The sequence below is a fragment of the Fundulus heteroclitus genome, unplaced genomic scaffold (assembly GCF_011125445.2).
Source record: "Fundulus heteroclitus isolate FHET01 unplaced genomic scaffold, MU-UCD_Fhet_4.1 scaffold_788, whole genome shotgun sequence".
In the NCBI taxonomy this organism is placed as follows: domain Eukaryota; kingdom Metazoa; phylum Chordata; class Actinopteri; order Cyprinodontiformes; family Fundulidae; genus Fundulus; species Fundulus heteroclitus.
The window spans coordinates 24,692-37,930 of record NW_023397239.1 but is presented as its reverse complement, the minus strand read 5'-3'; the positions used below and the strand labels follow the sequence as shown (position 1 = coordinate 37,930).

The 13,239-nt window shown below is 44.4% G+C and overlaps 1 protein-coding gene across 1 annotated transcript; it reads left to right on the top strand.

Annotated features, from left to right (window-relative positions):
• The first annotated feature begins 2,034 nt into the window (after nt 1-2,034).
• Nucleotides 2,035-2,775, top strand: LOC118562001 (condensin-2 complex subunit D3-like). The gene is made up of 3 exons (XM_036134286.1): nt 2,035-2,174; nt 2,281-2,391; nt 2,575-2,775. The coding sequence occupies exons 1-3, from the start codon at nt 2,115-2,117 to the stop codon at nt 2,758-2,760; spliced, it is 357 nt and encodes a 118-aa protein (XP_035990179.1). The 5' UTR covers nt 2,035-2,114; the 3' UTR covers nt 2,761-2,775.
• The last annotated feature ends 10,464 nt before the right edge of the window (nt 2,776-13,239 follow it).

Here is a 13,239-nt window from a genome sequence, read left to right as displayed (position 1 = left end):
GCGCCGCCATTTTGATTTGCTCGGTCCCACCTTCAATCCCAGAGAGCAGCAGTACCGCAGATTGTCACTAGGAGGCGAGGAGCAACCAAGGAACCGGGATAGTGTGGTGCGTAAACGGTCGTCTCGGCTTGGTTAACTGATCCAAGCTTGGACTGGTCTCGGCTCGGCTCGGTTTAACAAGGGTAGTGTAAATGGGGCTGTTAGGCGCCACAGGCATGTGGAGTGACTAAGAGGCAACTAACTCGAGACAATGCAAACAAGTCAATCAGGTCATTAGCAAGACTGGAGAACCTGACTGCATAATGAGAATCTAATTCAGCCATTTGATTCAGTTGTGTTGTACCAGGGAATGCTAAATGCTGCAGGTCACTGGACCTCGAGCAGCACAAAGAAATCGTTCAGAACTGAGAGTAGGGTTGTTCGGTATACCAGCAGAAGCCTTGTGCTGCAAAGGACTCCAACTGCAGCTGATAACACCAGCGGAGCAACAGCGCTCCAGAAACAAACAGCAGGTGTAGCGCTCAAAAACCAACCAAATTTATGAAGCTCAAAAGTAGAAATTGTTTGAAAAACAGCACTTAAGGCGTCAGATAAGCAGATCCCACACAGCCACACAAACAGCTGACATGCAGCAGGGCCCTGTTTCAGAAAGCTGGGTTAGTGGATATTCAGAGTAATTTATGGGGTTAATTCCTGCATTCCTGGCTTGTCCATTTCAGAAAGCTCAGAAGCCTTTACCCTGAGTCAAATTCTGACAACAAATTTGTTTGGGCAAACTTTGACTTTTTTCTTGTTTCTTCTGTACTGACCTTTGAACTACAAGAGTTCATATGCCGTCATTAAACCTTTCAAATTCAATCCGCAGGAAATGCGCTCTTCCAAGCTTCTTTTCTTCTGATTGTTAAAAAAAAAATTATAAAAAAATATATACTGATATCACTGATATCGTTTGGGTATAGAAAGCAGTTATAATAGAAGTAATGTTTATTTGTTCACACTCTGTTACAACAGCTCACCTTTTTCTTCCATACGAACAGGAGCAATCCCCTCATCACTACTGGCTCTGCTTGTGACACTAAATCACATTTTGAAATAGGGCTGGGCCTTTATCGTTATTTAAAAAAAATTCCTTATTGTGAAGAATTTGATTTATCTTGACATATGCTACTACCAGTGGTGTCTGAAAAACCCAAAAACTGCCACTATTGTCATGATTGTTATTTTTGCTATTTCCTGCACTGCTGGTTTATTGAGAGCAGTAATAAATATCAATAAATTAAAGATATCTAATTAAATGCAGTTACTGTGTGCAGTTTGGTTAAGAAAATCACACTTTTTAATGTTACTAGAGTCCTGATGAAACATATTTTGATTTTGATTTAATTTGTTTTAGCATATGTTACATGTTTAAATGTTCTCAAGGACGGTATTAGTGCTTATTGGGCAATAATTAACGAGCAATCACAGCCTCACAGTCCTGAAAAAGACTTCAAGAAGCTGTAAGTACTTTTTTATCATAACTTTTATCATTATCACAACATTGCCAAAATATATTGTCATAAAATTTAAAGTCTATATTGCTCACCCTATTTTGAAAATGGTCTTAATCCTCAGGACAAATGAAATCACCCCTTGTTACGAAGCCATCTGATAACATATATACATGTAGAGCTGAATCATCTAACATCTCAAGGCACTATTCATACAGAACAGCAATCAAACTCTTCATTATATTAATTATAATATTCATGTAATGAGTAATCCTATATGTCCATTCAAAACTTGTGGGCTCATGGCTTGTTTAAACTATATAACATTACATTATGCGCCACAATGTTACAAAAATCAATGACTTGGTAAGTAACTTGCACAGTGGTTTACAGGTAAGTTCAAAATGCTGGTGAAGATTCTCAGTCATCCAGGTCATCATTCCAAAAAAAAAGTAAAAAAACAAAGCAACTGGACTTGTTTTCCGTAGTTGAAGACGTTTCGTTTTCTCTCCCGGAAGCTTTCTCAATTCAAAAAGTCTGGAGTAATGTGGAGTAACAAGCTTTAAGCTGCAGGCAGTGTCAGCACCAGTAGGGGGAGCTGTAGGCGAGGAGCCAGAGGAGGAGATGGTGGCCACCATGACCAAGGCTGTCCTGCAAGTGGCACAGAAGAAGGTGTTGTCACAGGTCAGAGCACTTCTCTTTAGAACCTTCTGCTGTCCTGCTGCTACATCCCAGCTGTGGGAACAAGTGTTGCTCTGCATCAGTTTCTGTCTGCTGCTCTCATCCACAGGTCCAGAAGAAGGCCTTCATAGAAAACACAATTCCTCTGATCATCAGCCTAAAGAACCTTCTGGAGCAGAAACGATCTCCTGTCCTCAAAGACCTTATGGCCTACCTCCAGGTACGCGTACCAGATTCGATCTGATGCTTCAGTGTCCTTCTTCGTCTTCTCATCTAAAGAAGAACATAAAGCCAAGCTTTAAAAAAAATAAAAAAAATAAATCTAAATGCAGTTTATTGGTGGTCATGAAGTTGGGAGAACCTGCAGAGATGAGTTGGTGATACATTCCATGTTGTCCATCAGGTGACGATGCAGGACTACCGTAACAATGTGAAGGAGATCTTCGCTGGAGATGAGCAGCTGGCGGCTGAAGTGGAGTTTGCTCTGAAGATGGCAGAAAAGGAAAAGGAGATGCAGGAACAGATAGAGAACTGCAGCCTGACACCAGGTGACCAAACACCCACTGCAAAGGTCAGAAAAAAGCCCTAAAGATGACAAAATGACGGGCTTTCCTTAGAAGTACAGCAAAGGAAACATTTCTAACAATGATCTAAATATATGTGACTACAGGAGATTCCTGCTGCTCCTCCTTCTTTTCTCTGTCTTTGCTCTGACCTCCCTGTTGGTTTGCTTTTTCTCTCCCCGTGGCTCCAAGTTGATCTGAGGGTCTTTGTGCAGCGTGTCAAATGACCTTCACTTCATTTGACATTTCAAGCCGCGAGCTAATTTTATTGAAAAAGCTGCCATTTTTTGCACATTTAGCAGCATCTGTTTTCAGAGCTTTCTTCTTTAATTCTAGCTTTCTCCGCCATTGCACCCTTGCCCTTTCTACTCTCCGCCTTTCAAACTCCATTGACAGAGAGTACTGACGTGTTACGTCAAGGTGCATCAAAAAAAAAAAAAAAGAGTTGCCAGAGGCAGCCAACAGATAGCGGTAGCAGTGTAACATTCGTGACTCACTACAGTGTCACGAATGATCTGCAGCCCAAAAAAAAAAAAAAAGGGAACAGCGGCCCAAATATCCGACCGGCTCACTGGGAATTGTCCCAGTCCTCCCGATTAGCCACTGCGGGCCTGGTTTGGGGAAAACCGTTGCTAGCTTATTTTAATTTCAAATTGTATTTGTTGTCATTGTTCTAACTTAATACTTTTTATTTATTCACACTGACTATTCTATTTCTTTTCACTGAAAGAAAATGTTAGTGTTTTGAATCATTTAATTTATTTTAAAATTGTGTGCATTAAAAAAAAGCTTGTCTTTGTGGTATTTTATTTACTGATGTTATTTTTCTAAGATTCTTAAAATAAAGCCAGTAATGAAATTGTGTTTATTTGAAAAGGTATTGAAAAGTATCAAAATACATGTTGGCGACAACACTAACAGAGCGTCCCCTTTTGACAATATTGAGATAAATCATTGACAGCGGCGAAAAAGTGGTTGCTAAGCAGCAGCATAAAATTGCCAGGGCTGCATTTTTAAATTTGTTGATAATCGATATCAATATGATTTCTATTTTATCAATGCTTTTTCCCATATCATTCAGCCCTTCTGTCCACAAACCTTACAGACACGTTCATTAAGTGTGAGCAAATCGCTGCTGTAAATCATGTTTTTTTGGTGCACCTTTCAAACTGTGGTCTGAAGCTGGTTTAAATGTAAGTTTAGAAACTTGTGTAACATTTGTGTGTAACATTTGTGCAAGTTGCTCAGCAGGAGCAACTTGCACAATACTGTCTGGATCTTTTGGCCATGGCAGACAGGCAGCAGACAGTAATGGCTTCTCTGGGTGAGCAACTGCATCTTTTATCTGACCAAGTTAAATGTCTTCAAGTTAATGATTTCCACCCCTTCCTGCCCCTGTCATGCCAAGACGAAATGCTCCAGCGACACCAAACTCACAGAATCCACTCTTTGTCACCCCCCGAATGACATTTGTGAAAATCAGCCCTCTGGGATGAGCCTGACCAAAGATCCCAACCCTAGCTCAAGGATTTAGGCTTCATGGAGCCCCACCAGGCCCAAAGAGACACCAGTAAAGATTCTACTTAACTTGGAGATATTAAACCGCACGGTTTCTAGGGTGTGAGTAGAGCAGGCCCTGGTAATTTGGGGTCCCTATCTGCCCCAGGGGCTGAGAGAAAGCCGTGCTGTGCCGTCAAACCTAATAACCGGTCCAAAAACAACTAACAGATGGAAGGTCTTTGATGGATAGGCTCTTCCAGGTTTGTAGCACCTTACCACAGGAAGCTGCATAGCAAATTTGGGCCAGATCAAACCAAACGTCTCAGAGTTATGAGGTGTCAAAGTTTCATTTTCGGTCATTTTTCCACCCCTTCCTGCCCCTGTCATGCCAAGACGAAACGCTCCAGCGACACCAAACTCACATAATCCACTTAATGTCACCCCCTGAATGACATCTGTGAAAATCAGCCCTCTGTGATGAGCCTGACCAAAGATCCCAACCCTAGCTCAAGGATTTAGGCTTCATGGAGCCCCACCAGGCTCAAAGAGACACCAGTAAAGATTCTACTTAACTTGGAGATATCAAACCGCACGGTTTCTATTCAATTCAATTCAATTCAATTTTATTTATATAGCGCCAAATCATGAAACATGTCATCTCAAGGCACTTTACAAAATCAAGTTCAATCATATTATACAGATTGGGTCAGATTATACAGATTGGTCAAAAATGTCCTATGTAAGGAAACCAGTTGATTGCATCAAAGTCCCGACAAGCAGCATTCACTCCTGGGGAACCGTAGAGCCACAGGGAGAGTCGTCTGCATTGTACATGGCTTTGCTGCAATCCCTCATACTGAGCAAGCATGAAGCGACAGTGGGAAGAAAAACTCCCCATTAACGGGAAGGAAAACCTCCGGCAGAACCGGGCTCAGTATGAACGGTCATCTGCCTCGACCGACTGGGGTTACAGAAGACAGAGCAGAGACACAACAAGAGAGACAAAAAAGCACAGAAGCACACATTGATCTAGTAATCTGTTCTACATTAGATGGTAGTAGCGGGTGAGCCGTCTTCTCTGGATGATGTCACAGTTAACAAAACGCCAGACCAGGTGTACCTACTATGAAGAAAAAGAGAGAGAGCAAAAAGTTAAAAGCTGAAATGACGACAGTCATTTCAATGTAATACAATGCAAAACTGGAGAACAGTAGACTGAAGAACAGTAGAAATCAGTAGAGTGAGAAAATTAGACCCTGATGTCCTCCAGCAGCCTAGGCCTATCACAGCACAACTATAGAGATAGCTCAGGGTATGAGCCACTCTAACTATAAGCTTTGTCAAAAAGGAAAGTTTTAACATTAGTCTTAAAAATAGATAGGGTGTCTGCCTCACGGACCAAAATTGGGAGTTGGTTCCACAGGAGAGGAGCCTGATAGCTAAAGGATCTGCCTCCCATTCTACTTTTAGAGACTCTAGGAACCACCAGCAAACCTGCAGTCTGAGAGCGAAGTGCTCTGTTAGGAACATACGGGGTAATCAGAGCTCTGATATATGATGGAGCTTGATTATTAAGGGCTTTATACGTTAGAAGGAGAATTTTAAATTCTATTCTTGATTTAACAGGAAGCCAATGAAGGGAAGCTAAAATTGGAGAAATATGATCCCTCTTGTTGATTTTCATCAGAACTCTTGCCGCAGCATTTTGAATCAGCTGAAGACTTCGAACTGCATTTTGTGGACTTCCTGATAGTAAAGAATTACAATAGTCCAGCCTTGAAGTAACAAATGCATGGACTAGTTTTTCAGCATCACTCCTGGACAGAATGTTTCTAATTTTGGCGATATTCCGGAGGTGAAAAAAGGAAACTCTGGAAATCTGTTTAATATGGGATTTAAATGACATGTCTTGGTCGAAAACAACACCAAGATTTTTAACTTTATTACCAGAGGCCAAGTTAATGCCATCCAGATTAAGTGATTGATTAAGAACTTTATTTTTTGAAGACTCTGGCCCAAAGATTACAACTTCTGTCTTGTCAGAATTTAAATGCAGGAAATTTAAAGTCATCCAGCTTTTGATGTCATCAAGACATGACTGCAGTCGAAGTAACTGATTGGATTCATCAGGATTTATGGATAAATATAGCTGAGTGTCATCAGCATAACAGTGGAAATTAATCCCATGCTGTCTGATAATTTTGCCAATCGGAAGCATATATATAGTAAATAGAATTGGTCCAAGGACTGAACCCTGTGGTACTCCACAAGTGACCCTAGAGTTTGAGGAAGATTTATTATTAACATGAACAAACTGGAATCTGTCCGACAGATAAGATTTAAACCAGCCTAATGCTTTTCTCTTAATCCCTACAGTATGCTCAAGTCTTTGTAGGAGAATATTGTGATCAACTGTATCAAATGCAGCACTGAGATCTAACAGGACAAGTATAGACACAAGTCCATTATCTGAGGCCATGAGAATATCATTGGTGACCTTCACCAGAGCTGTTTCAGTGCTATGATGAGCTCTGAAGCCTGACTGAAACTCCTCAAGTAGGTCATTACTTTGTAAATGTTCACATAGTTGATTAGCAACTACTTTCTCAGGAATTTTAGATAAGAAAAGAAGATTAGATATAGGTCTGTAATTTACTAACTCATCTTGATCAAGGGATGGTTTCTTAAGTAAAGGTTTAATAACAGCTACTTTAAAAGCCTGTGGTACATATCCATTTACCAAGTATAGATTAATCATGTCTAAAATAGGACCACTGATCAGAGGGAATACCTCCTTAAACAACTTGGTTGGGATTGGGTCTAACATACAGGTAGAAGGTTTAGATGAAGCTAAAATTTTAGATAGCTCAGAAAGCTCTACTGCTTTTAAACAGTTCAGACACTGCACAGGTTCTAAGGATTCCTCCAATGCTGCCTCACTTACTGAGGATGAGGTAATCATGTTTGGGAGGATGCCAATTATTTTATTTTTAATGGAATCAATTTTATTTATGAAGAATCCCATAAAATCATTACTGCTAAGAGCTAAGGGAATGGATGGATCAACAGAGCTGTGGCTCTGGGTAAGTTTGGCAACTGTACTGAAGAGAAATCTAGGATTATTCTTATTCTCCTCAATTAATGATGAAAAATATGCTGCTCTAACTCTGCGAAGAGTCTTGTTATACAACAATAGACTGTTCTTCCAGATTAGGTAGGGTGTGAGCAGAGCAGGCCCTGGTAATTTGGGGTCCCTATCTGCCCCAGGGGCCGAGAGAAAGCCGTGCTGTGCCGTCAAACCTAATAACCGGTCCAAAAACAACTAACAGATGGAAGGTCTTTGAGAGATAGGCTCTTCCAGGTTTGTAGCACCTTACCACAGGAAGCTGCATAGCAAATTTGGGCCAGATTAAACCAAACGTCTCAGAGTTATGAGGTGTCAAAGTTTCATTTTTGGTCATTTTTCCACCCCTTCCTGCCCCTGTCATGCCAAGACGAAACGCTCCAGCGACACCAAACTCACAGAATCCACTCACTGTCACCCCCTGAATGACATTTGTGAAAATCAGCCCTCTGCGATGAGCCTGACCAAAGATCCCAACCCTAGCTCAAGGATTTAGGCTTCATGGAGCCCCACCGGGCCCAAAGAGACACCAGTAAAGATTCTACTTAACTCGGAGATATCAAACCGCACGGTTTCTAGGGTGTGAGTAGAGCAGGCCCTGGTAATTTGGGGTCCCTATCTGCCCCAGGGGCCGAGAGAAAGCCGTGCTGTGCCGTCAAACCTAATAACCGGTCCAAAAACAACTAACAGATGGAAGGTCTTTGAGAGATAGGCTCTTCCAGGTTTGTAGCACCTTACCACAGGAAGCTGCATAGCAAATTTGGGCCAGATTAAACCAAACCTCTCAGAGTTATGAGGTGTCAAAGTTTCATTTTTGGTCATTTTTCCACCCCTTCCTGCCCCTGTCATGCCAAGACGAAACGCTCCAGCGACACCAAACTCACAGAATCCACTCACTGTCACCCCCTGAATGACATTTGTGAAAATCAGCCCTCTGGGATGAGCCTGACCAAAGATCCCAACCCTAGCTCAAGGATTTAGGCTTCATGGAGCCCCACCAGGCCCAAAGAGACACCAGTAAAGATTCTACTTAACTTGGAGATATCAAACCGCACGGTTTCTAGGGTGTGAGTAGAGCAGGCCCTGGTAATTTGGGGTCCCTATCTGCCCCAGGGGCCGAGAGAAAGCCGTGCTGTGCCGTCAAACCTAATAACCGGTCCAAAAACAACTAACAGATGGAAGGTCTTTGAGAGATAGGCTCTTCCAGGTTTGTAGCACCTTACCACAGGAAGCTGCATAGCAAATTTGGGCCAGATTAAACCAAACGTCTCAGAGTTATGAGGTGTCAAAGTTTCATTTTTGGTCATTTTTCCACCCCTTCCTGCCCCTGTCATGCCAAGACGAAACGCTCCAGCGACACCAAACTCACAGAATCCACTCACTGTCACCCCCTGAATGACATTTGTGAAAATCAGCCCTCTGGGATGAGCCTGACCAAAGATCCCAACCCTAGCTCAAGGATTTAGGCTTCATGGAGCCCCACCAGGCCCAAAGAGACACCAGTAAAGATTCTACTTAACTTGGAGATATCAAACCGCACGGTTTCTAGGGTGTGAGTAGAGCAGGCCCTGGTAATTTGGGGTCCCTATCTGCCCCAGGGGCCGAGAGAAAGCCGTGCTGTGCCGTCAAACCTAATAACCGGTCCAAAAACAACTAACAGATGGAAGGTCTTTGAGAGATAGGCTCTTCCAGGTTTGTAGCACCTTACCACAGGAAGCTGCATAGCAAATTTGGGCCAGATTAAACCAAACGTCTCAGAGTTATGAGGTGTCAAAGTTTCATTTTTGCTCATTTTTCCACCCCTTCCTGCCCCTGTCATGCCAAGACGAAACGCTCCAGCGACACCAAACTCACAGAATCCACTCACTGTCACCCCCTGAATGACATTTGTGAAAATCAGCCCTCTGGGATGAGCCTGACCAAAGATCCCAACCCTAGCTCAAGGATTTAGGCTTCATGGAGCCCCACCAGGCCCAAAGAGACACCAGTAAAGATTCTACTTAACTTGGAGATATCAAACCGCACGGTTTCTAGGGTGTGAGTAGAGCAGGCCCTGGTAATTTGGGGTCCCTATCTGCCCCAGGGGCCGAGAGAAAGCCGTGCTGTGCCGTCAAACCTAATAACCGGTCCAAAAACAACTAACAGATGGAAGGTCTTTGAGAGATAGGCTCTTCCAGGTTTGTAGCACCTTACCACAGGAAGCTGCATAGCAAATTTGGGCCAGATTAAACCAAACGTCTCAGAGTTATGAGGTGTCAAAGTTTCATTTTTGCTCATTTTTCCACCCCTTCCTGCCCCTGTCATGCCAAGACGAAACGCTCCAGCGACACCAAACTCACAGAATCCACTCACTGTCACCCCCTGAATGACATTTGTGAAAATCAGCCCTCTGGGATGAGCCTGACCAAAGATCCCAACCCTAGCTCAAGGATTTAGGCTTCATGGAGCCCCACCAGGCCCAAAGAGACACCAGTAAAGATTCTACTTAACTTGGAGATATCAAACCGCACGGTTTCTAGGGTGTGAGTAGAGCAGGCCCTGGTAATTTGGGGTCCCTATCTGCCCCAGGGGCCGAGAGAAAGCCGTGCTGTGCCGTCAAACCTAATAACCGGTCCAAAAACAACTAACAGATGGAAGGTCTTTGAGAGATAGGCTCTTCCAGGTTTGTAGCACCTTACCACAGGAAGCTGCATAGCAAATTTGGGCCAGATTAAACCAAACGTCTCAGAGTTATGAGGTGTCAAAGTTTCATTTTTGCTCATTTTTCCACCCCTTCCTGCCCCTGTCATGCCAAGACGAAACGCTCCAGCGACACCAAACTCACAGAATCCACTCACTGTCACCCCCTGAATGACATTTGTGAAAATCAGCCCTCTGGGATGAGCCTGACCAAAGATCCCAACCCTAGCTCAAGGATTTAGGCTTCATGGAGCCCCACCAGGCCCAAAGAGACACCAGTAAAGATTCTACTTAACTTGGAGATATCAAACCGCACGGTTTCTAGGGTGTGAGTAGAGCAGGCCCTGGTAATTTGGGGTCCCTATCTGCCCCAGGGGCCGAGAGAAAGCCGTGCTGTGCCGTCAAACCTAATAACCGGTCCAAAAACAACTAACAGATGGAAGGTCTTTGAGAGATAGGCTCTTCCAGGTTTGTAGCACCTTACCACAGGAAGCTGCATAGCAAATTTGGGCCAGATTAAACCAAACGTCTCAGAGTTATGAGGTGTCAAAGTTTCATTTTTGCTCATTTTTCCACCCCTTCCTGCCCCTGTCATGCCAAGACGAAACGCTCCAGCGACACCAAACTCACAGAATCCACTCACTGTCACCCCCTGAATGACATTTGTGAAAATCAGCCCTCTGGGATGAGCCTGACCAAAGATCCCAACCCTAGCTCAAGGATTTAGGCTTCATGGAGCCCCACCAGGCCCAAAGAGACACCAGTAAAGATTCTACTTAACTTGGAGATATCAAACCGCACGGTTTCTAGGGTGTGAGTAGAGCAGGCCCTGGTAATTTGGGGTCCCTATCTGCCCCAGGGGCCGAGAGAAAGCCGTGCTGTGCCGTCAAACCTAATAACCGGTCCAAAAACAACTAACAGATGGAAGGTCTTTGAGAGATAGGCTCTTCCAGGTTTGTAGCACCTTACCACAGGAAGCTGCATAGCAAATTTGGGCCAGATTAAACCAAACGTCTCAGAGTTATGAGGTGTCAAAGTTTCATTTTTGCTCATTTTTCCACCCCTTCCTGCCCCTGTCATGCCAAGACGAAACGCTCCAGCGACACCAAACTCACAGAATCCACTCACTGTCACCCCCTGAATGACATTTGTGAAAATCAGCCCTCTGGGATGAGCCTGACCAAAGATCCCAACCCTAGCTCAAGGATTTAGGCTTCATGGAGCCCCACCAGGCCCAAAGAGACACCAGTAAAGATTCTACTTAACTTGGAGATATCAAACCGCACGGTTTCTAGGGTGTGAGTAGAGCAGGCCCTGGTAATTTGGGGTCCCTATCTGCCCCAGGGGCCGAGAGAAAGCCGTGCTGTGCCGTCAAACCTAATAACCGGTCCAAAAACAACTAACAGATGGAAGGTCTTTGAGAGATAGGCTCTTCCAGGTTTGTAGCACCTTACCACAGGAAGCTGCATAGCAAATTTGGGCCAGATTAAACCAAACGTCTCAGAGTTATGAGGTGTCAAAGTTTCATTTTTGCTCATTTTTCCACCCCTTCCTGCCCCTGTCATGCCAAGACGAAACGCTCCAGCGACACCAAACTCACAGAATCCACTCACTGTCACCCCCTGAATGACATTTGTGAAAATCAGCCCTCTGGGATGAGCCTGACCAAAGATCCCAACCCTAGCTCAAGGATTTAGGCTTCATGGAGCCCCACCAGGCCCAAAGAGACACCAGTAAAGATTCTACTTAACTTGGAGATATCAAACCGCACGGTTTCTAGGGTGTGAGTAGAGCAGGCCCTGGTAATTTGGGGTCCCTATCTGCCCCAGGGGCCGAGAGAAAGCCGTGCTGTGCCGTCAAACCTAATAACCGGTCCAAAAACAACTAACAGATGGAAGGTCTTTGAGAGATAGGCTCTTCCAGGTTTGTAGCACCTTACCACAGGAAGCTGCATAGCAAATTTGGGCCAGATTAAACCAAACGTCTCAGAGTTATGAGGTGTCAAAGTTTCATTTTTGCTCATTTTTCCACCCCTTCCTGCCCCTGTCATGCCAAGACGAAACGCTCCAGCGACACCAAACTCACAGAATCCACTCACTGTCACCCCCCTGAATGACATTTGTGAAAATCAGCCCTCTGGGATGAGCCTGACCAAAGATCCCAACCCTAGCTCAAGGATTTAGGCTTCATGGAGCCCCACCAGGCCCAAAGAGACACCAGTAAAGATTCTACTTAACTTGGAGATATCAAACCGCACGGTTTCTAGGGTGTGAGTAGAGCAGGCCCTGGTAATTTGGGGTCCCTATCTGCCCCAGGGGCCGAGAGAAAGCCGTGCTGTGCCGTCAAACCTAATAACCGGTCCAAAAACAACTAACAGATGGAAGGTCTTTGAGAGATAGGCTCTTCCAGGTTTGTAGCACCTTACCACAGGAAGCTGCATAGCAAATTTGGGCCAGATTAAACCAAACGTCTCAGAGTTATGAGGTGTCAAAGTTTCATTTTTGCTCATTTTTCCACCCCTTCCTGCCCCTGTCATGCCAAGACGAAACGCTCCAGCGACACCAAACTCACAGAATCCACTCACTGTCACCCCCTGAATGACATTTGTGAAAATCAGCCCTCTGGGATGAGCCTGACCAAAGATCCCAACCCTAGCTCAAGGATTTAGGCTTCATGGAGCCCCACCAGGCCCAAAGAGACACCAGTAAAGATTCTACTTAACTTGGAGATATCAAACCGCACGGTTTCTAGGGTGTGAGTAGAGCAGGCCCTGGTAATTTGGGGTCCCTATCTGCCCCAGGGGCCGAGAGAAAGCCGTGCTGTGCCGTCAAACCTAATAACCGGTCCAAAAACAACTAACAGATGGAAGGTCTTTGAGAGATAGGCTCTTCCAGGTTTGTAGCACCTTACCACAGGAAGCTGCATAGCAAATTTGGGCCAGATTAAACCAAACGTCTCAGAGTTATGAGGTGTCAAAGTTTCATTTTTGCTCATTTTTCCACCCCTTCCTGCCCCTGTCATGCCAAGACGAAACGCTCCAGCGACACCAAACTCACAGAATCCACTCACTGTCACCCCCTGAATGACATTTGTGAAAATCAGCCCTCTGGGATGAGCCTGACCAAAGATCCCAACCCTAGCTCAAGGATTTAGGCTTCATGGAGCCCCACCAGGCCCAAAGAGACACCAGTAAAGATTCTAC